Below are 22,364 nucleotides of genomic sequence, written 5' to 3' on the forward strand. Positions count from 1 at the left end.
ATTATATAAGCTATTAAATATTTTTTTATTTAATAAAATTAATAAATTTGCTTAATTATAACAACAGCATTAACTCACAATTAATCCTATAGCGCCTTTCAGAAAGAATCGACCCTCTAGCTCCCCTTTTGAAAATCTCCTTGCTCGTGACAACGCATCGAGCGCATAAGGTGGCGCTAGCGGGCAAAGTTCCGCGCAGTACTGCGCGTAACCATCATGGCCGAAAATTTGCTCCCTTGAATAGTTTTTTTGTACTTTGTATCTTGAGCAACTCGTTGTGTAATTTTTTTTTCTCAATTGCGGTTTAGGGGTTGACCCAAAAACGCAAAATCAACTGAAATCAAGAGCAAAGAAAAATTTATAATTTTTTTTCGGAAAAGAGACAGAACTCATCTCAAGAGATAATCTGAGAGATAAGAACATTTGGAAAGAAGAAAAAACAATTTATGATTGAAAAAAATTTGCCCTTTCCTGGATCGGCGGTACGCCAATGCGCATCGCCAGATCAGGATGAGGAGAGACGCTTTCAGGAAAAGTTCAGAAACATCAAACGATTTTTCTTTTAAAAATTTTTGAGTCCATTTTTTTCAAAAAAATATCGAATACAATATGAAAAATGATCTTTCTTTACAATTTTTTAAAGCTTATTTGAAGGTCTCTCGTGAGGCTTTTTTATAAAAGACTTTTATAAAAAAATTTTTTAAAAAATTAGAACTTTATTTTTCGTGTATTATTTTTTGGGGCTGAAACTAACATTTTTCGATTATTTTTTAAGAAGGGTGTCACTTTTTTAGCGAAAAACTTATTTATAACTCGTGCTTTTCGAAATACTTACGTAAATGAAGTAAAAAGTCCTCTGATCAATAGACTATTGACAATAGTTCTATTAGAAATCCGCTAAGTTGCTTCCCGGAAATGTTATTATTAAATTTGGAAATAATAACCTATTCAGAAAGTCGATTCTAAACATATTTTGTAAATTCGATCGTGTCAGCGTCGCATTTTTTTCAATCTCGATTCCGCATGTTTGATTTTAAAATGATTAAAATTGTTGTCCCATATTAAAATTACTCAGTCCGTTTTTTTGACTCTAACTTGGCGATTTAATCACGTGTCTTATTGGGGTCTAAACGAGTTGTTTTTTGAAAAAATCGGATTTGGGTTTTAACTAAAGCTAAGCTGAATAATATGTTAAGTAACTAATCGGATTTGAAGATAAATTTTTCGAAGAAAAAGTGTGATATTTTCAACCCATCCGCGCTTATTTTAAAGCAATTTAACCCCTTTTGAGAGGTATGACAAAAAATTGGCGAAACAACGCGGATGGGTTAAAATTTGGTTTTTTCTTGAAAAATATTGAAAATAACTATAGGTTCGAGCCCCCAATAAGGAAAAAAGCTCCACAAAAAATTCACTCTTTGCGCAATTTTTAACCCATTCCCGGAAGCAGTCCCGGAAACGCCGGGTGCCAAAAGAAGCGAAAAAGTTACAGAATAAACTTGACACGGGAATTAGGAGCTCGGTCATTTTAAACGGATTCTTGAAGAGATTCTAGTGCTGCACCACCGCACGTTTTGAAGACAATGTCAATTTCTTCACTAATCCGGTTTTCTCCAAGGCCAAACCGCCGGAAACTCACCGCCAGATTATGGTCAAGGGCATTGAAAAACACTCTTTGAGGGAAAAAGTGAAGGACTTTGTCGATTTTTGTTTGACTAAGGGTTTCATCGTCTTATCATAAGAGTCATGTAATAAGTCATACATGAGTCATATATATGAGTCATTTAATTAGTCACATATATGAGTCATCTGATATGACTCATAAATTTATTTGAGTTATATGTGTTAAATAAAATAAGGGTGTCCCTAACCGTATTTTCTTGGAAAAAAATGCTAGAAAATGATGAAGTCGGAGCTGTGAAATTGTCTCAGAACTCACTCTCTAAAAATGAGCTTCTGAAACAAAGTGAAGTGTCCCTAATAACCCCGGAATTTTCTTCAGCTTTTTCTTTGTTTAAAATTTTTCCGCCCTTCTTGGACTCTGTTTTTTCGTAAATTGATAAAAAAGCGAAAAGTTATTCTTTCGAATGCAATTGAAAGACTTTAGATTCGAGAGTGGTGTTATTGCTAGCGAAAGAGAGCATTTTCCAAAGGGCTTTTTTCCGGAATATTCACCCGTTAGTCTTTTTTTTGCGTTGCTAAGGGGGTTTTTTTATTTGAAATAAAGTAAATTTTTCGCGATAAAGCGAAAAAGGAAACAAAACGCTCCAAAAGGCCACAACGTTTACTGATAGTCATCAGTGAAAACGGGGAAAACGTTGTTTAGAGACAGGTTCAACTTTTTTTAACGCTGTCGTCAATTTTTCTGACAAGAGATATCGCAATCTAAGGACGCGTTTTTTTCTTGTAGTTCGGGACTAGTTCAATTGAAAGAAGAAGACTTTAATAGGCTTTAACTTTTCCGGGCGACAATTTTTTCAAAACTGAGCGTTGATTGGCTTCCTTCTGGCCGGTCACCCCAAATCCGGCCCAATGATTGGTCGAAAATTTCGCTGAATTTTTTTTCGGAAAGTTGTCGATTTCGATTGTCGAAAAACCGAGAAAAATTTACAAAATTGTTTTTTCGTGTCGAAATTTGTCTCGATTCGCCATCCCTGGCCGTCAGTCTGAAAGTTGACTTATCCAAGCGTTCCCGGCCTCTCCAAACTCGGCAGCGTTGAACGTCACTCGCAAGAGCTTTGGGACGCGTATTTGCGTCAGTTTAACGATCTTGGCTGTCTCGATTTGGCAGGATTAGATGAGTTGATTGAAATGCAATTTTAATTTTCGAAAATTTCGCTGAGGATCCTCGAAAAGGAGCGGTTCAAAATCGAAATTGCCAAGCCTAATTAAGAGGCAAAAAAGAAAATTCGGAGACACCTCAAGCGCGACCAGCACGGATACAACCTGCGGACAGCCGGTAGACTCTAAGGGTGACGATGGGGATAATTAACGAGACGTGAACTCGAACCGACTTCTTCCGGGAAGGAAAGTTCAGGGCGATCGAAAAGTTTGTTTTAGAGGATAGTTTTGAGACAAGATGGTTTACGTCGAGAATTCATTTTCTTATAGACCAAATTCTTGGTTGTTATGTAACCAAATGTCCCTAAATGTTCCCAAATGTCCTAAATATCTCAGAATATCTCAAATCTACCGAATGTCCCTGAATGTCCCAATTGTCTCCGAATGTCTCAAATGTCCGTGAATGTCCTGAATGTCTACGGATATCCGTGAATGTCTCGAATATCCCCAAATGTGTCAAATGTCTCCGAATATCTCAAATTTCCCGAATGTCCATGATTGTCACTGAATCTCCCAATTGACTACGAATGTCTCAAATGTCTGTGAATGTCCATGATGTCCCCAGATGTCTCAAATGTCTCTGAATATCTATAACCTCCCGAATGGCTCTAAATGTCTCAAATGTCCCAAATGTTCTTGAATGTCCCCGAATGTTCCGAAATCAATATCGCTTGAATACAAATTGTGAACTTAGTCTTTCGTAAAAGAATCTAGGGTCATCTTAGTAAGAATGATTTGAGCGCGTAAAATGGCTTCTATCTGATTCAATCTAAAATTCTTACGCATGAAAAAATGAGAAAAAATGGCGGCAATGATTTAATTCTTCGTCTGCAAATTCTAGCGCGCATTCTTCAAATCTTTCGAATGTGTTTTTTCAAAGATAGAAGAGTAGAGTGATGCACTACCTTTCGAAGAAGAAAAGGTTAGATCCACGAGGCAAAGGTCCTGCTGGAACGCATTAAATACGACCCAGCGGAAGTACTCAGGTCATAAGAAGTGAATTTTGATTTGTCTAGTGAACACACCGGAAAATTTTCTTCAAAAAGAAAACTCTTTATTTGCATTTTTTTCTTCAATTTCTCTTTTATTTTGCAAATTAAGATTATCTTTTGCAAAAAATAGTATTTTCGAGCCTTTTTTATAAAAAAGAGTTTGGTCGTTTTGGTAAAATAAGGGTTGAAAATACTGTTAAGACTTAGAACCCTTATATTTAATTCAGTCATCCTTTCTAGCGAACAGTCGAAAACCCTAAGCTCCTCTTTGATCCAAACAAAACATTAACAATTTGAATCTAACAATGGTTGCATTTGCAAATTTTCATTACTAGATCCTCTTATCCAGCAAGAAGAACAAGTAGAAGCATCAACAACTTTTCGATTTCTTTCGCTCGAAACGAGAAGAAAAATGAGCCCATCTCTTTCTTGGTTGTAAGATAGATCACACAAAGAAAAAAACACGCCGGATCTCATTAGACGCATCATTTTAGAAATTGCCCGATAAGAGCTCGTGCTCGATTGAATTCGCACCGCAAAAGTCAAAAAGAACGACGTTTTGAGCAATAGAGCTGTCGATCAAACGTGGCTTGGCGGTAACGCCAAATTTTTTTTTTTCAACAAAAAATTTTACTTTAATTTTCGAAGACAAAAATTAAGGGTGCAACCATCGATTAACCTTGACTGGGCAGAATGTGTAAAAAACCTGAGTCAGGGTCTTTTAAAGCTTTTAATGACCCTGACTCAGGTATGTCGGGTCAAGATTTATCGATGGTTACACCCTTAATTTTTGTCTTCGAATTAGAGTAAAAATTTTATTTGAAGAAATTAAATAAGGCGTTACCGCCAAATTATCAAGCTGATCATTTCTTTGCGGCTAAAAAATACGGGAAAAGCGATGGCTCGTCAGATGAACACCTGCGCAGACGTCGTGAGTGAATTCCTTATTTTAGTGGAATTCAGTGCCAACTGTCCTCGGAATGCGTGTGTGTGTCCCTTGCTCCAGATGAAACGTCGTTTTGCGGGAGTAAGCTTCTTCCTTTTTCAACAAGAAAGGATGGACGAAAATATGGAGGAGGGACGTGTTTGATCATTTATGGAATCTTACACGCCGCCGGTCCTAGTACGGATTTCGCATTTTTTGATTTCACTTTCTTTTTTGCAAAAGATGAGAGTTTCGTTTGGTCATTTTTGGTCAGATTTTTTTTGCTCATTTATTCGATTTTTGTCTTTTTATCGATCATATTCAGGATTTTTTGTTATTCTTGACCGGTTTTTTAGGGATTGTGTTTGGAACCGACTAAAAAATTTCAAAAAAAATTCGCGTAGGCGGCTACTCGGCTGCTGATTGGCCGGTTTGCTGAATCCAGGCTTCTGATCGGTTGAAAATTTCCACGCAAAATTTGTCGAAATTTTTTGTCGGTTCCAGACACCTCCCCGTTTTTTATTATTTCTTGTCGATTTTCTTGCTTTTTTGAGTCAATTTAAGTCATTTGATTTGCTTTTTTCGGATTTTATTTTACAAAATAATAATGAGGTTGATTTTGGACCAAAAGGGTCATTTATAAAATGAAAACAAAGCTTTTTGGTTATTTTTTGGTCGTAAAATTAACTTAAAAACTTGTTCCCAAAAAGTTAAGTAATAAAAAGCACTCCTCGAGTGTGCATTTAGAACAGACCCTTGGACGCTGAAAGTCTGAAGGGCTAGAAATACACAATTTCGCGCGAAAAGCACAAGCGCAGTTAGCCCAAACGTGGAGCTGAGCAGCTTAGACCCGCTTATTTCGTAAACCTGTTTAACGTTGCGTTCCGAGCAGCGGCTTTGTTTTCTGTTTTTCATTTTTTGAATTGTTTCTGAACTGATCGGAGCCGAGCCCACCTCGCTTTCCTCTCCCGCCGCCTGGTTATATTGGACAGGTAATGTTCTTTTATACCTTTTATTATCAAAAAATCCTTTTGGGACGATGGCTTGAATCAACAAAAAGAGCGCGAAAAAAATAGAAAAATTTCGCTATTTTTTCTAAGATCTGATTGGCCTACCAGCCAAAAACTGGGGAGGTGTCTGGAACCGACAAAAATATTTCGACAAATTTTACGTGGAAATTTTTTGACCGACCAGAAGCCCGGATTCGGCAAATCGACCAATCAGAAACCGAGTAGCCGCCCACGCAAAATTTGTCGAAATTTTTTTGTCGGTTCCAGACACCATCCCCAAAAACTGTTATCTAATTTCGGGGTGGCGCCAGGAACCGACAAAAAATTTCGACAAATTTTGCGTGGGCGGCTACTCGACTGCTTATTGGCCGGTCAGCCAAGTCCGGGCTTCTGATTGGTTGAAAATTTCCAAACAAAAGTTGTCGAATTTTTTTTCGATTCGTGACATGACCCCCAAATTAGATGTCAGTTTTTGCCTGGTTGGCCAATCAGATTTTCAAAAAAAAAATAAGAGAAACTTTTCTTCTTTTTCGCGGGATTATTACATTTTAAGACCCGATTTTCATCAATTATTTTCGCCGGATTTCGAAAATGATTTATAGTTACATTTTCCTCCTTACATAAGATAAGATAAGAAACAAGTAGAAAACATGATCATTCATTCCCTTCTTGTCGTTTTCATCCTTTTTTCGCCGCGTCCGGATGTTCTCGCCAATTTCTCCACCGCGCGCTATCGTCAAATCCTGTTCTAATTCATTTTAGAAGCGCCCCAAGAAAAAACCGCTTTTCTTCCTCATTTGGGATTACGTAGCCCGGACGTCGCAAAACGGGAAATTCATTTTAACGCTTACCTCAGATAGTCAAGTCAAGAAAAAAAGGAGACTTAAGCCAGTTTTAGCGACGAAAACATGCATTTTTTCAAGCAGGCTTTGTCATTTTCGCGTGTTACTTGAACGCGTAAACAATTGTTTTAGACGGTTTCTTGCGCTAGAAAAAATGAAAAGCATATTTTTATCGCAAACAAAATTATCGAAAATTGTTCAATAAAGAACGAAACCAGGGCAAAAAGTAACATTTATAATTCAAAAGTTGCTTTGAAAACAATTTTTTTTCTTGAATGAATGAAAATTGTTATCCAATTTTAGGGTAAACACACCTACCGCAAATCGGCACTCAATTTTTTTCTTCTAATGAGAGTAAGAATTTCACAACTTATTGACTAACTTGCTCCTTTTTCACGCAACTGGCTTATCAATAATTAAAACAACTACTTACCAAGGAAAAAATCAAGAGGAAAAACATTCAAGTTATTTTCTTTGGCCCTTGAGGTTACTATTGTACCTCGAATATTGAGCAAAAAAACAAGCTAAAAACTTCCCTAGAACTTTGCAAATCCGCACTGCATCATGCCGGATCTGCGTGACCGTGGAGGAACACCAGATCAGCTGACGCCCAAAGATGATGATGACGAAGACGATGATGAACCAATTATTGAAAGCTGCTGCTTTTGCTGTAACCTCGGATTTGGAATTCTTTTTGGAGCGCTTTTCTTCTTGGTAAGTTTGGTTTTCAGGGTAGAATTTCAAGAACAGGTTTAAAAAAAGGCAAAAAAGGCAGGAAAGAATATCGTAGGGAGAGCCTTAAGTAAAAATAGAGTTCGAATGGGCAATTTTTGAATTGAGCCAATCAGAAGGCATTTACTAGCTCGGCAGCCAATAGTTGAAATAAACCTGCAAAAGAGAAAATGCATATCAAAAACAAACAAAAATGAGCAGTACAGGAAAACTAAAAATTGCCGAATCGTTTGAACTGTATTTTCGAATTCCGGCTGTCTGCCTCGGAATCGGATGATTGTTCACTCAACGTGATGGATTATAACTTCGAGACGCGAGCCTTCCGACATGATTCTTCCGGCTCAGCGACGTACTAAACATTAACGCACTTACATCCTTCTTCAAATTTTTCCATCAACCGTCTTCTGACTAAGGGCCTCCTCTTCGGTCAAGTACTACCACCAGAATCAACATTTACTTGTAAGGGTATTTCATTTTCTAAAAGAACTATCAAGGAAAGTTTACCTGGACTTAAGGATATTTCCTCTGAAAAAATGATACAAAAGACAACTTAGTCTTAAGGGTACACCCTTAGAAAGAAACGTCTCTTTTGATCCCTTCATTTTTTAGCAAAATTGTGTCAAATAAAAGGGGTACACCCTTAAGAATGAAGTCATACGCAATGAAAAAGTTTCCTTCGAAATCGCTGTGGATACCCTTAAGAAAAAATACTGAATTAGCCATTTTATGTTAGATTGCGCCATATCTTGAGCAAAATATTTAACCCGTTAGGCATATCAGTACTTGAAAGTGTTCGCTGGGGCTTTTTTATCGCTTGTTTTAAAGAAGAATGTGTTCATAGAACCTTCGATAAGATACCCCCCCTAAACATACATCCTTAGCGATCACATCCTTTCTAAATAAAGATATATAAAATCCTGTTTCTAGCCGAGTCAAAAGTCGGCTCAATCAGTTTTGCGCAAAATTAAGTGGCTCATGTCTTGAGAGAGGGTACTTCCGTCATGTCAAATGAGAATGTCAAAATGTCTAACGTCAAAAATGTCCAATGTCCAATGTCACTCCAATCTGACAAGTATTCATGCTGCTATGATTTAACTTCAGATTTTTGGACAGAAATTGACCTTTTTAAAGAGATACAGGAATATCAAGAATATTGAAATATGCAGAGTTTATACAGTCTCCCTGCCTGTTGTTAAATTTATGCAGAAATTCGCTCTTACTTTTGCTTTTGTTTTTGCGAGGAACGGAAGGACCCACTCGAGTTGATTTCTTAAGGACTTGGATAACTGTTGCTTCGGCCCGGGCAAATGGGTACCTAGAAAGGATTTCTAAAAAAGGACGGGCTCTTTTATTGAACGATTATTACGAGGGGCTAATCCCGCTATTCTAGCTCTTTGAACAAATGACAATACCTTGCTAAGGAGAAATCAACTTATCAGCTTATCATGTAATTTAATTAACGTTAAGTGAGAGACATTCGCAGCTGGTAAAATCTTGTTAACCCGAAGTTTTAGTGGCCTGTTATTATGAAAATTGGCGCTTAACCTTTTTTGTGACCGCAAATCGCGAATTGCGCGAAAAAAAAAAAGAACCGTATTGGCATGTTAATTCTTTTACCTGCACATTTTCAACGAGCAAATTCTTGTGCTGTTTTATACTTGCATAATCTTCGAGAGAGCCATTCCTTTTCCACGTTTTTTTTTATGGAGGATTACTTGATCACTTCCTCTTTCTCATGAAAAAAGCTAGGGTCGGCAACCTGTGTAGGAATCCTGATAGCGGCTTTTAATAAAAAAAGAAGCCGTTTTGCTTCGCGAAAGTCCATTTTAAAGTCAAATTATCAAATCCTTTCTCTGAGATTTAGCCAACTTTTTATTGAGAAAATAGAAAACGGCTCTGGCAGATTAAGGATCTAGGAAAGATCTGCTTAAAGACATCAGAGAGTAAGCTCAAGCATTCATAAGTTCAGATTTATTCAAGGCCAAAATTTGGGAAATCGATAGTGGTACCCTTAACCTAAATTATTTGAGCATATGTGTGGGTAGGGTTAATTTTGGTGGTTGATTCTAGCTCAATTCAACCGACAACGACAAAATAATCCGGTAATTTCTGCGGAAATGTTTGACGCGGAAACATCAAATAGAATTTGTCATTTCTTAAATTTGGCTTTTAGAGAGTTTTTATATATTTCGGTTGAATGAGTTTTTTTTCTGAAAATTAAGGAATGGTTATTTTTGAAAGATTCTATATTTGAATCCTTCCGTTCACGTAATTTTGCGCGAATCTGGTCTATTTTGGAAGCGATAAGATCCAAAAATGAACATTTTTGCGGCCTCGAAAATAATGACTTCGCGAAAAAGTGGGTTCCAAAAAGATCAAACGTGGGACATTCCATCAGAAAGCAGTTAATGGCACCTCTTGGAGGAAGCGATGAAGATGAAAGAGGGCGAGTTTTTAGGAGCTGAGTGTTAGGGACTTTCGTGGAAAACGTTGCACAAAAAATCACGTTGTTTGAGATTATTCTTCTTTTAACGTAGAATTCTTCCAGCAGAAGGAGTCCTCCAGGCACTCGAGAAAACAAAATTTGCTCGCTTGGTGTCGCTTATTCGGGCTTTCGTTTTCAGGGAAATTATCAAAAATCATCGGTAATTTAAGAAACTGCACGGCAACCTCAACCTGAGTCAGGGCTGAGATATGTCAAATATAAAGCCGCCTAGCGGCTTCTCTAAAGACGAAGCCGCAAAGCGGCTTCGCAATATTATCTCTGAAATAAATAAACAGATTCTTACGAAGCCGCGATGCGGCTTTGTTTTGAAAAAGCCGCTACGCGGCTTTTCTATTGATATATTTAAGCCCTGACTCAGGTTTTAAAAGATGAACCTTTCAGGAACTTGAAAATTCTACGACTTCGGGTCTAATAAAATTCCTCGTCATTTCTGGAACATCTAACTTTTTTCTCTTTCATTTGCGTCATTTGATGTCGCCGACGACGATAAGCCGCGTGAATATATAACTCTAAGGGTTTTGACTAAGCTTGCGGTGGCGCGGTGCACCTGATTTGGCTCCAGCAGCCGGACTTTGATAAGGATAAATTCAATTTCGAGGGAATTTTCGACAGAGCTGGACACTCTCTTCTTTTTCAATCATTTTGAGGCGAAATTACGCGGTGCGGATTTACGTGGACTTCTTTAATGACGACTCGGATAAATTCTGGAGCGCTAGAAAATCGTTCAATTGATGATGAAGTCATTATTATAGCATCAGATTTTTCATACAAACCTTGAAATAAGGGCGTCACTGTTTTATTGCGGCTTAAAATGAACTAAAATTGAAGGGTATAGACCTCGATTTCGCCGATTAAAGACCCGACCAAAATCGATGAGTATACCCTTAAGCCGCAAAAAGCGCGGCTTTTTATTCAGAAATATTTCTAGCCGCACGCGGCTTTTCTTTGCTCAATACATTTCTTTATTTAGTTGAACTTTTCATGATCAATAAATCAAGCCAAGAAAAGAAAATACGATCAGGGAGGCCCTTAAACTTTCTTGATCCATAGTTCTTTGTCTAATCGACATCTACAAATCTCATCTCAATCCCTCTGTCCCCCGTTGCGTAATCCCTTTTCTCGATCTGATTTCGCCGTTCAAAATTTGGTGGAATTTTTTAACGCGAATTCTCGACCCTTGTATCTTATTCTGCTGAATCATCATTTCTTTCTTTTCTAGCGACTCAAGAACTTCTCCCAAGAGAGAAAACTAGAGTACCTCTATTTTGCGGGTTACACGTTGACAAGTGCCACTTTTGACATGTAATCCATCATCCTCGCTTCTTTTCGGTGAGAAAGTGAGAAACTTTAGAACCACGGGGCGGGGACAGGGAAAATATTATAATTCGCTTTATCAGCCGTCAGCAAAACTGACAGAATGATAGAATCGAATTCAAATTGGAAAATTTTTCAAAAAAAATTTTTTTTATTTTTTCTTTTTTATCAATTATTTCTTATGAAATTAAAATTCCAAGCGTTAGTAACCCCATGTTCTCCTTACCGGGCCGTTTCTTGTAAAATCATTAATTTCGAAAAAAATCCCCAAGCAACATCCCTCTCTCACGTTTTTGCCTATTTATGCTTGTCATTTTTGTTTTGACAAAATGCCTGGCGATTTTGATAACAAGCTCGAATTTGCATCAATTCAAACAAGCATACTTTCTCGCCCCTAACTGGCTAGTCGAGGTTTCTATATTATTTTGGTTACTATTGGACATTGTCTTAAGGGTGTCACGAGCAATTAAAAAATTTTCTCTAATTTAAATTTTGAAGAAAAGGGCGTTGGGCGAAATAAATGAGCTGAAGCTATTTTTGCAGCTGAATTTACCTTAACTAGTTGGCTTAGGATTAACCCGCTTGAGCAAAGATGGCGGAATAAAGGCGCGTCTAGCACAACGTGAATAGGTCAACGAAGGGTTAAACGTTTCGAATTTTGTAATTCATGGATTTAGACGGATTTCAAGCAAGAATTTCGCGCGACTTTTTGAACTCCATGCGTCAATCTATCAAAATACTGACATCTTCAAATAAGAAAATATTGATTGTCTGATAGACAGTCTAAAAGACATTTTCGTTGAAAACTGAATCGTTCTATTCTTTCGGCGAGAAGCCGAATTTTGACGAATCACGGGGCAATTAGTCAAAAAGAAAAGCGCTCGTCTAAGTTTCTCTTTCTAAGTTGATTTCGCTAGTTTTCGCGGCTTTTTTAGTTGGGGTGGTCGTGTTTGGAAAGAACCGATTTTCGAATTGTGGCAAATTGAAAACGTTCCAATTCTCTGACGGCTGATGTGTGATTTCACGCGCTTCTTTTTCGCAACAGGAGCAAGTTTTTTTATGTATGCGCCTCGCGGGGGAACTTTTTCCCCGCGCCCCTTTTTGCAAATTTCTCGGCCAATTTTTGTCCAAATTAGAAAATTCAAAAAGAATAAGAATCTACGGCAGATTTTTTATCTGCTTGAGACATAAAAATGATATACTAGTATTTTTCATCATCGAGTAAATCGTAAAAAACAGTAGAAAATGACCCTTTTTGTCTCGAGAACATGAAATTTGTCTAGAGAATCGAATGAACGCGCGTGAAGTTGGTGCGTTTTCGTCTCGAGAATTTGATAATTATTACATAACAGTCTCTAGCTCGACTAAAAAACAACAAAAATTGAGGATGTTCTGTCTCCGAGACTGTGATAACACGAGAGTCAGCGCATTTTGCTCCGAAGAAGCGTAAAATAATGCATAACATTGTTCTAGATGGGCGGGTGAAAAAATTCCCCGCGAGCCGCACAGGGGGTGCTCTGACCGAGACGCATAGGTAGGGTAAATCACTAAGAATTCGACTTTTTCTGGGCTTATTAGGGTGGGCATATAATATAGTTTTAGAAAGCCCAGGAGCTGGGGATCATTTTGACTATTGAAACTGGGGTGCGATTTCGTACCCTGAGGGCATTAGGCCCCCGGAAGTCCCAAAATCTGGGTACTTTCGGAAATGGGATTTTGAGGGCGAAACTAGCTCTTTCTGATGGAGTGGTTTCTACCAAATTGTAGCCCAGGTTCTGACGGTCATTTTGAGCCGTTCAAAAGTATGTCCCGGGGGTCTAGGAGGTGGTGGTGGTGGTGCAAAGTTGGGTTGAAGCCGGAAATCCGGCCAAAATGGACTCTTCTCAACACGATACCACTCAAATAACTACTGTTTATGTACAAATTATCACTTCAGGTCACCTAAAGGTCAATTCGAGGTCACCGGGGTCCTTCGGGGTCAACTCAAAATTTCGAAGAAAAAGGCAATCTAGGAAAAATAGAGTTTTGGAACTTGACCCCGAATGACCTCAAGTGACCTCAACTTGACCACACTTGACTACTTATACATATACAGTAGTTGTTTGAGTGGTATCGTGTTGAGAAGAGTCCATTTTGGCTGGATTTCCGGCTTCAACCCAACTTTGCACCACCACCACCACCTCCTAGACCCCCGGGACATACTTTTGAACGGCTCAAAATGACCGTCAGAACCTGAGCTACAATTTGGTAGAAACCACTCCATCAGAAAAAGCTAGTTTCGCCCTCAAAAATCCCATTTCCGAGAGTACCCAGATTTTGGAACTTCCGGGGGCCTAAATGCCCTCAGGGTACGAAATCGCACCCCAGTTTCAATAGTCAAAATGATCCCCAGCTCCTGGGCTTTCTAAAACTATATTAAATGCCCACCCTACTAAACCCAGAAAAAGTCCAAATTATTAGTGATTTACCCTACGCATAGGGTTAATTAGCGATAAATGATTGATCAGAGTCTTTTATCTATTAACCTTTTCAGTAATTAATGCAGGTGATGAGCTAATAGTTGTAAAATTTGATGAAAATACAGCTTTTATTAAGAAAATTGCTGCTGAAAATTAAGTGAGAAAAAACCAGAAAATGGTCGATTTTTCCCGACAACATATTCTGAAATCTGATTAGCTATCTGCTGAATACAAAGTTCTGGTTGGTCGAAAAGTTTGTAAAAGAAATTTGGTCGAAATCGTCTTATTTTTTCCGATACTTCCAAAAAATGACGATATCGATGTTTACACCCTTAATCTTACACAAGTAAAACCTGTAAAAGTTTAAGTCGAAAATAAAAATGATAGCGGCACTTTTCAAATAATTCTTTCGGTGAAGAATTCCTTGGATTTCAAGGTGTTGAGCTAATCCAAATTGGATTGAGCTGGTGGCTCATCATAAAGCCAAGATTATCGGTGATATTTTGACGCTCCTGAGAAAAGAATCAGAAGAGCACTGATTTTTTTAAAAGGTCAATACGAAGAGTCTCAAGACTCTCTTGAAAAATTCAAGCGAGGAAAGAAGAATTGTTTGCTTTTGCATTTATTCGCTGCATATTCTTGCGAAAGTATTTCCGGACGAGCCCTCATTTTTTGGGAGAAGCTCTTGGAATATTGTTGGAGAAGGGGCTTTTCGAAATTCTTCTGAATTTTGAAATTAACCCGCAGTCGGAATGCGGCCTCGCAACTGCCCAAAGAGAGGTCGCAAGTTAAAAACGCATCATTCCGCGGGATCAGGATTTTACGCACGTTGTATTAATGCTTGCCCAGGCGGTTTTTATGCAAGATTTGGGAGTTTCACTAAAAAACATTAAAATGATTATTTTGAAAAATTAATCAAATAATTAATTAAATAATTATTTTTCTAATGAATATAAAAAAACAAATAAAGTAATGAAAAAAATTTTTTAAACTTAGGAATTTTATTCTTTAAATTATTAAAATAATTAATTTAAAAATAAAATAATTTATTTATAATATTTTCTTTTATAACTTTTATTATTAAGATAATTACTGTTTAATTTATTTATAAAATAATTATTTTAAAAAATGAATAAAAAATGATTTTTATTCATCATTTTTCATACAAATGAGAATTTATCTCCAACAAAATAAAAAATCCGCTGAATTGAACCAGAAGGCGAAATCCTTATCTATCTGTTTAAATTTCCTGGCTACTTAGCTTCTTAAGAATCCCCCGAAAAAAACAAGCACTGATTTAATTAGCTTCTAAATCCTGGGCGCGTACGTTTTCGCAAAAATATTCGGCAGCGCTAATTTGCGTTAGTTTGGTTTCTCACTAATTATCTCTTTACCAATCCGCTAGAATTCAAGCTCGGGCGACGATTAAGGGTCGAACCAACGATTTAAGCTCGTTAGGCGGCTGACTGGAGCGCCCAGCTAAGAGACGTTTTAAACGAAATTAAGGACTGGGAATCAAATTTGGGATAAACAACCATTTTGACGACTAAGAAAAAATTTTAACCCGTCGACGCAAAAAGCCAATTTTCGATAAACTTTGAAAAAGCATGGAAATTCATGTTTTGAAACTTATGGATGAGATACCCTTAAGAATCTGCTCATAACTGAACTTGATTTGTGAGTCGATTTTGCATAGTGACACCCTTAATTTCTCCTTCAGACCATTAAGCTTGACATGAATAAGGGCAACGCTATCTTTTTGGTTTGAATTAAGGGTGTCACTATGTTAATTTTCATAAAGAAAATCAGAATTGTTGGATGAGAATTCCAATTTTTTTTCCCTGAGAGAGATTATTTATTTGAATTCTTCGAAGACAAAAGTTCCGTCATTGATGTTTACACCCTTAAAATCCTCCTGAATGCTTTCAATCGTGAATCACTCGATTGCGTATACCGGGATGCGGCAGACAACGTGAATTTTCAGATCTTTCGAGTGGTCCATTCTGCGTTGAGTACTCTCTCTCCCAAAAACCCTTTCTTATCAATTGGAAAAAATTGATGCTGGGAAATTGAGCTGGAAGAGAATTCATGTTTGAATGAGTTGATAAGGACAGTTTGAAATATTCGTACATTTTAATTTGGTTCTCATACTTTTAAAATGAGCGATAACGAAAAAAATCTCAAGAGAATTGATTTGAACTCCGGAGATAGTTCTTCTTTCACTTTGAAATTTTTCCAGTAGGAGGGGTCCTCCAGGCAGGAACGAAAGAGAAATATGCTTGCTAGGTGTCGCTTATTCGGGCTTTAGTTTTCCGGGCAATCATCAAAAATCATCGGTAATTTTAATCTTAAATATAAGATTCTTTATTATTATAATCTTTATGGTGTTCGATATCGATCTTCTAGAGATTTATTTTGTTATGTTTTTAGAACTGTTCCATGCTCTCTTTTTTTTTGTAAGAGCTCACGCGAGAACACCGCAAGTGTATGTTTAAAAATTTTGAAAATGATCAGCCCAGTAAATTTTTGACTGGCACGTAGAGTTTTTGCAGCTGCGAGGAGTACATCTAAATGATGATGACCGCGAGCAATTTATTTTGACGTGAGCGACTTTGACAGGTGCGAACTTCCGCGAGCTTGAGGAGATATTGATAGGGAAACTCGATGAAAAATGAGCTTTTTTCTGGGCTTAGTAGGGGGGACATGTAATACAGTTTCAGAAAGCCAAGAAGCTGGGGATCATTTTTACTATTTACAGTAAGGGGTTTGACTCATGCCCTGGGGCGTTAAGGGACGTCTAAAGTCCCAAAATTGGGCAATCTCGGAAAAATGGCCACAACTTTTTTTCTGTCGAGCTTCAGAGAATGCAAGTACTTCCTACTTGTAGAGGAGGCTCTGACGATTCAGAATCAGTATAGAAACCCTTTGTCACCCCCCTATTTTAGGGGCTCTAGAAGCTCTAGAAGTTGAGGAAGTCATCCGAAAATCGGTACTTTTTAGGAAAATTGGGTAAAAGTTTAATTTTTGTCGGAAATCAACTAAGCCAAGTTAGAATCGACTTCACGCCGACAAAAATGCAGTTTAGGGTCATTTTGATACGCTTCGGACTTAATTTCGTCGAAATTCTAGTTTTTCTCATTTGATGACCCCAAGTGACCGCGAATGACCCTAAACTGTATTTTTTCGGCGAGAAGTCGATTCTTACTTGGCTAAATCGATTTCCGACAAAAATTAAACTTTTACCCAATTTTCCTAAAAGTTCCGATTTTCGGATGACTTCCTCAACTTCTAGAGCTTCTAGAGCCCCTAAAATAGGGGGGTGACAAAGGGTTTCTATACTGATTCTGAATCGTCAGAGCCTCCTCTACAAGTAGGAAGTACTCGCATTTTCTGAAGCTCGACAGAAAAAAAGTTATGGCCATTTTTCCGAGATTGCCCAATTTTTGGGACTTTAGACGTCCCTTAACGCCCCAGGGCATGAGTCAAACCCCTTACTGTAAATAGTAAAAATGATCCCCAGCTTCTGGGCTTTCTGAAACTGTATTATATGTCCCCCCTACTAAGCCCAGAAAAAAGCTCATTTTTCATCGAGTTTCCCTAGATATTGAACATCCGGAGTTGATATTGTAATATATACTTGGATGGGAAGCGCGGAGAAGGGAAAGTACAGTTATTAGCCAGGTGCGACGAGGATGGAATACGGTAGTTTTCCGCGTTGGAACGTGGTTAGAGATACTTTTCGGCGAGAAAGATCATCCAAAGAGTATTAGAAATTGATTTCCTAGTAACGAAAATTTCTGGAAATTCAAGCCAAACACGGAATTATGATTGGTCTAAAATCTGACAAATATTTAGGGCGAAATTGTAGAAATATCGGTAATAATATGGTAGTTTCGCAATATTAGCCTTTTAATATATTTATTAGAATTGGAACAGCCGCTTCGCGGCTGCCTTTTAAAAAGCCGCTACGCGGCTTTTCATTGAAGCTTTTCAGAGCCGTACTCAGATTTTCATTGCAGGTTCCCAGGGCTACAATCCATTTCTTGTTCTAACAGCATCACTTCTTGAAATCTGCTGATGGGTGCATTATCGTTATCTTCCCGGTTCTGATTTGTCTTTGTGCCATTTCCTGAAGCTGTCAAGAAGGGAGCTTTCACGTTGATTGAAAACATGCGCGTAAGGATATAACTGGAATTTATTTTGAGAGTCGACAGAAGCCCGCCCGGTTTATTTTCGCAAAGGTGTCTCAATTGTTTGAGCTCATCCGTACTCGAGAATCAATCTCACAAGCGGGGCCAATTTGCATAACATTGGATAATCGACTTGTTCTAAGAAAAATATATTACATGGTTTTTTATTAACCCGGGGTTGAAAAGAGCTTATTTGAATAAAACCTGGAAAAAAAGTTATTGAAAACATTAAGTCAAAAACAAGTCAAAAAGATCTTTTCCACAACTTTCGACAAATCAGAAGCATGGATTCGGCTAACCGACCAATCAGAAGCCGAGTAGTTGCTCATGAAAAATTTGCCGAAATTTTTTGTCAGTTCCTGACGCCAACCCATTTTTTAGTCTTTCATTGGCGGATAGATCAAATACAGGCTTCTTATTGGTTGAAAATTTTCCTGAAATTTCATTGAAGAATTCTAGGGTTCATGGCTTGAATGGACAAAATTCGATTTTTCTTGGTATTTTCTAGAAATCTGATTGGCCTAACGGTCGAATATAGAATCTGATTGGTCCAAAATCTGAACAAACTTTTAGCAAATTTCAAACATGTTCGGATTTTTTCGATATTCTGATTTCGTCATTAATCCAGATTTCAATTTTTATCCAGGTCCTTTGAGTCGGTTGAGAAACCATTTATTTACAATCAATATAAACTTAGATGCGCCACCTCAGATCACGTTACTTTCAAAAACGTGACTTTTGCTTATGCAAGAAATTATGCTCATAACTGGCCGTTACTAAGCCCTGCCGGTTTCAGTTTTTTTCTTCTCTCTTGTGCACCTTTTTAGAGCTCCTTTTTCGAGTGATTTGAAAAGTTCCAATTGAAACTCGAAGCACTTGAGCTAGGAAAAAAGAGGGATGAAAAAAGAAAGCACTTGCGAGTAATGGTATTCAACACGAAAGGGACACTTGGAACAGAAACCGCATTTTTGCTCCTAAAGAGTCAGAATTTCAAAGTTAAAAAAATTTTCGACTCGAAGCTGTTTTTTGACACTTTTTTTTCACCAAAACCAAAAATGGAAGTGCATCATTGCCAATGATTCATTGGATGACCAATAAGATTGCTGTATTTGGCCGACCAGCCAATCAAAATCCTCATCCAGGAAATCACTCCTTTTTTCGCCTCTGAATCTTTTTCTTGGAAATCTTGGGTGAACGTAACAATCCCTTCCACACTGCTCTTCATCCCCTTTTCTTCGCTGCCTATCTTTACCGATTTCACAGGCTTAAAAGATTCTAGCGGAAACGCGATTCTACGTGTTCTCGGTTCCCAAAAAATGAATTTTGCTACCGTTCTCTTAACCTCTTTTCGAGAATCTATTTTCAAAGCATCTTTTAACATCTTGTCAAAATATGGGCGTCACTTTCTTTTCGCATGCAAAACCAGCGAGCATACAATCAGCAAAAAAGCACGAAACAAGAAGAAACGTAAATCCCAAGTACAGTTTTAACTCCCCCCAAATCCAGGATTCCAGGTGGCCGGTCAAGATCAGCGCCCGCTTTTGCGGTCAAAATTAGAATGAAAAAGACTTCAATTGATTCATTTGTACTTTTAGATTTTCGATGTTGTATTTTTGGTGCGAAAGACGAAGAATATGTTTTATACGGAACTGGTCGATACTGTCTTTGAAATTGAAGAAAACAAGATAACGACGGCTATGGAGATTATCAGCACAATCTTTTCAGGTAAAAATTGCATAAAAGATTGAACAAAATTTTGAGGTTTATAACTAGGACAAGATCTGGCCATTTTCGCTCCAATTTTGGCCACTTTTTGGCTGAATATGGCTTCGAAAAAGATCAATTTCGGACTAAACTACAGAATCAAAGTTTTTGGATAACCAATAAGATTACTGTATTTGGCCAATCGGCCAATCAAAACCCTGATTTATAGAAACACTTCCATTTTTGATTCTGTGGCAGAAATTCTGCCATCAATTTTGATATTTCTGGTTGAACTTTTGAATCAACTCTGACTCAACCAAAATCGTCAAAAATCATTTGATCGACAACAGACAAAGAGTCAAATGACGCATGTTTTACATGTCCTGAGCATGAAAAATAATCCAACAAGATCCGAACACAAGATTTGTTGCTCTATCTTTCTTATTTCAACAAATCCAAATAACTGCCTATTTGAGCTTCTTCTTCCCCCCTTTTCTTCCCTTTTCCTCCCCTCCCTCGTGTTTTTTACTAATGAGGTTTCGTAAAAATTCGAAGAAAATTCCACACGTACAAGGTCGTACCGTTTTACGACGTGGAGTACATTCTTTCACAAAACTTTAGCTCATTTTTCTGCTTGGAAAAACTTACTTTTTCAGAAAACTAATTTTTAACGGATTTTTTTAAGCGTTCGCGGTTTTGGCGAGCTTCATTTTGCTGGTTTCTGTCTGTGTTTGTGGATCACCTGATAAGAAGAAAACTATGGGGATCGTCTCCAGATACTGGGCCTTCCAAATCGGTAGGTTAAATTTGAATAAGAGTGTGACAGTTCTTTTGGCGAAGCCGCTTCGCGGCTTTGTTTTTTTAAAGCCGCTGTGCGGCTTTTCTTAAAATTATTCATCAAATTGTAAGAGACTTTTTTACAAACCTTTTTCTCGAGACTAGAATCAAAGTTATAGAAAATGACACAATTATTAGCAAGTTTAACTCACAAAATAGCAAGGAGACACCCTTAATCCTTAATTTCAGGTCTGAATGCCCTTTTCCAAGCAGTCGAAAGTCTTTTCAACACGATGCCACGCGACGATTCCGAGTTCTTTGTCTCCCTCCCCGGGATAGGTTTGATATCAATAAATAGCGATTCCAGTTGAAAACAAATTTGAAATTAATCGCTCGTTCTGCTTTCTTACAATGTTTTAGGAGTGGACGAAGTTGTGGGCGGAGTTGCTATTGCAGTGACTTGGATATTTACTGTGGGATACATTTTTGCTTATTTCTTCATGATAGGTTTGTATTCACGAAGCAAAATCTCTTGAATTTCGATTCGAAAGTGAAATTTTTTATCATTTTTACTTGAAAAAATTTGCCATCTTAGCAGAAACAGCGCTAATCAAACCGCAAATTCCGGGCTTTTATTTCCTCGCCACATAATTCCTTGTTTCTTTAATTTTGGCAGTGTCCCCTTCTATATTCGGGATATCGCGGGGCGGCTATCTACTGAAGTATCAATATTATTCTAGTGATTCTCATCTCCTACTCCGCCGTTTTGAAGCGCATGGCAAAGAAGAAAATGGAGTCTCTCTACGCAAAAAGAAGAATAAGACAAGTCGAGAGCGATTTGCAGTCGCAGATTACCGTTTCTGATAGGATTTCTGACATGGTAAGAGAAACAACATACTCTTCCTTGATTTCAAATACTCCCCTAGTCCGCGTACGAGTCCTCCGTTTCCCCGACAATCGGGGAGGGCAACTATCAGGATGTAATGAGCATGAACGGAAAAGAAAATCTGGAAGAAATTTATCAACAGCGCCGATTGCCAGTCAGACGACCAACTGGTTATTTACCAAGGAATCGAAGCGTTTCGCCAGACCCGATTCTTCAGGCGCAATTGGCGATGCTTCATCCTATGCAAAAATTTCAGTTCTTACAGGTAAGGAACTCCTTTTTATCCATTTCAAACCCTTCTTCCAGCAGCAAATCACGGCCCGCCAGCAAATGATGCTCCCAAATCGACCGCTGCCGAAAATTTCCGAAGACCAATCTGTAAATACCCCGCCTCTACTTTCTCCTTCTTCTTTCTTGAACCCCTCTCTAACTCGTTTTCAGGATCAGATTTCCGAGCTTTCAGTGAAGAGCAAGCCCAACTCGTCCGGCCACAACGTCCGCTTCTCCAACATCAACAAGGAAGCCACGATCATTGAGGATTCGACTCAAGTGGCGCCGAGTTTTGGTCCCCGGCCAGCTAATTATGTCCCTGAATTTACCCTCCCAAATCAAATGAATATGGAAGCGAATAATTATTCAAGGCCAATGAGGGCTTTTCCGGCTCCGAGAAGGAATTTGAGCTTTTCGCTTCAGCAAAATAATCAAAACGGCACCCTCTAAAATCAAATTTTTTTTCGAAATACTGGCATGATTTTTTTTAGAATCAAGCCTCCAAGATGACTCGAAGTCGTCATGTTTTACTATAGAAAAAGCTTAATTAAGCTTCTATGAAACAACCAACCCTTTCTGTAAATAGTCTAACATAGACCTTTTTATACATAAATCATCAAACTTGCCGTCCAGGTAATCCAAAACCAGCATAATCTCAATGTCTGATACAAGATAAAAAATATGCTTCCAAACCCTACCTCTCAAAAAGAACCTCTTTTGATAGACAACTAATTTTTTGTACAGTGGCCCCGTTTTGTGAGTAGCAAATACTAACACATTCAGAATCAAATTGAAAAAATGATGCGTTTTTGGAAAAAAAGTCCAAATCAACAATTTCCAGAAGTGCGTTATGCGAAGAAAAAGCAACTTGTAAATATGAAATATTTTACTGTGAATAAACAAAAACTTTAAAATC

At 37.9% G+C, this 22,364-nt stretch overlaps 1 protein-coding gene across 2 annotated transcripts; it reads left to right on the forward strand.

The window, feature by feature from the left end:
• The first annotated feature begins 213 nt into the window (after positions 1–213).
• LOC145702412 (uncharacterized) lies at positions 214–22,356 on the forward strand. 2 transcript variants are annotated; one of them, XM_081779636.1, is made up of 11 exons: positions 214–535; positions 5,708–5,750; positions 7,151–7,324; positions 19,407–19,536; positions 20,201–20,311; positions 20,542–20,631; positions 20,713–20,799; positions 21,033–21,172; positions 21,219–21,443; positions 21,488–21,556; positions 21,620–22,356. In XM_081779636.1, exons 1-11 carry the CDS (start codon positions 447–449, stop codon positions 21,896–21,898), a joined length of 1,437 nt encoding a protein of 478 aa, XP_081635762.1. In that variant the 5' UTR covers positions 214–446; the 3' UTR covers positions 21,899–22,356. The 2 variants fall into 2 exon arrangements, with proteins under 2 accessions (XP_081635762.1, XP_081635761.1); XM_081779635.1 differs by having other exon boundaries at positions 215–535; positions 21,485–21,556.
• Positions 22,357–22,364: the final 8 nt, after the last annotated feature.

Source organism: Oikopleura dioica, chromosome PAR (genome assembly GCF_907165135.1).
Source record: "Oikopleura dioica chromosome PAR, OKI2018_I68_1.0, whole genome shotgun sequence".
Taxonomy (NCBI): domain Eukaryota; kingdom Metazoa; phylum Chordata; class Appendicularia; order Copelata; family Oikopleuridae; genus Oikopleura; species Oikopleura dioica.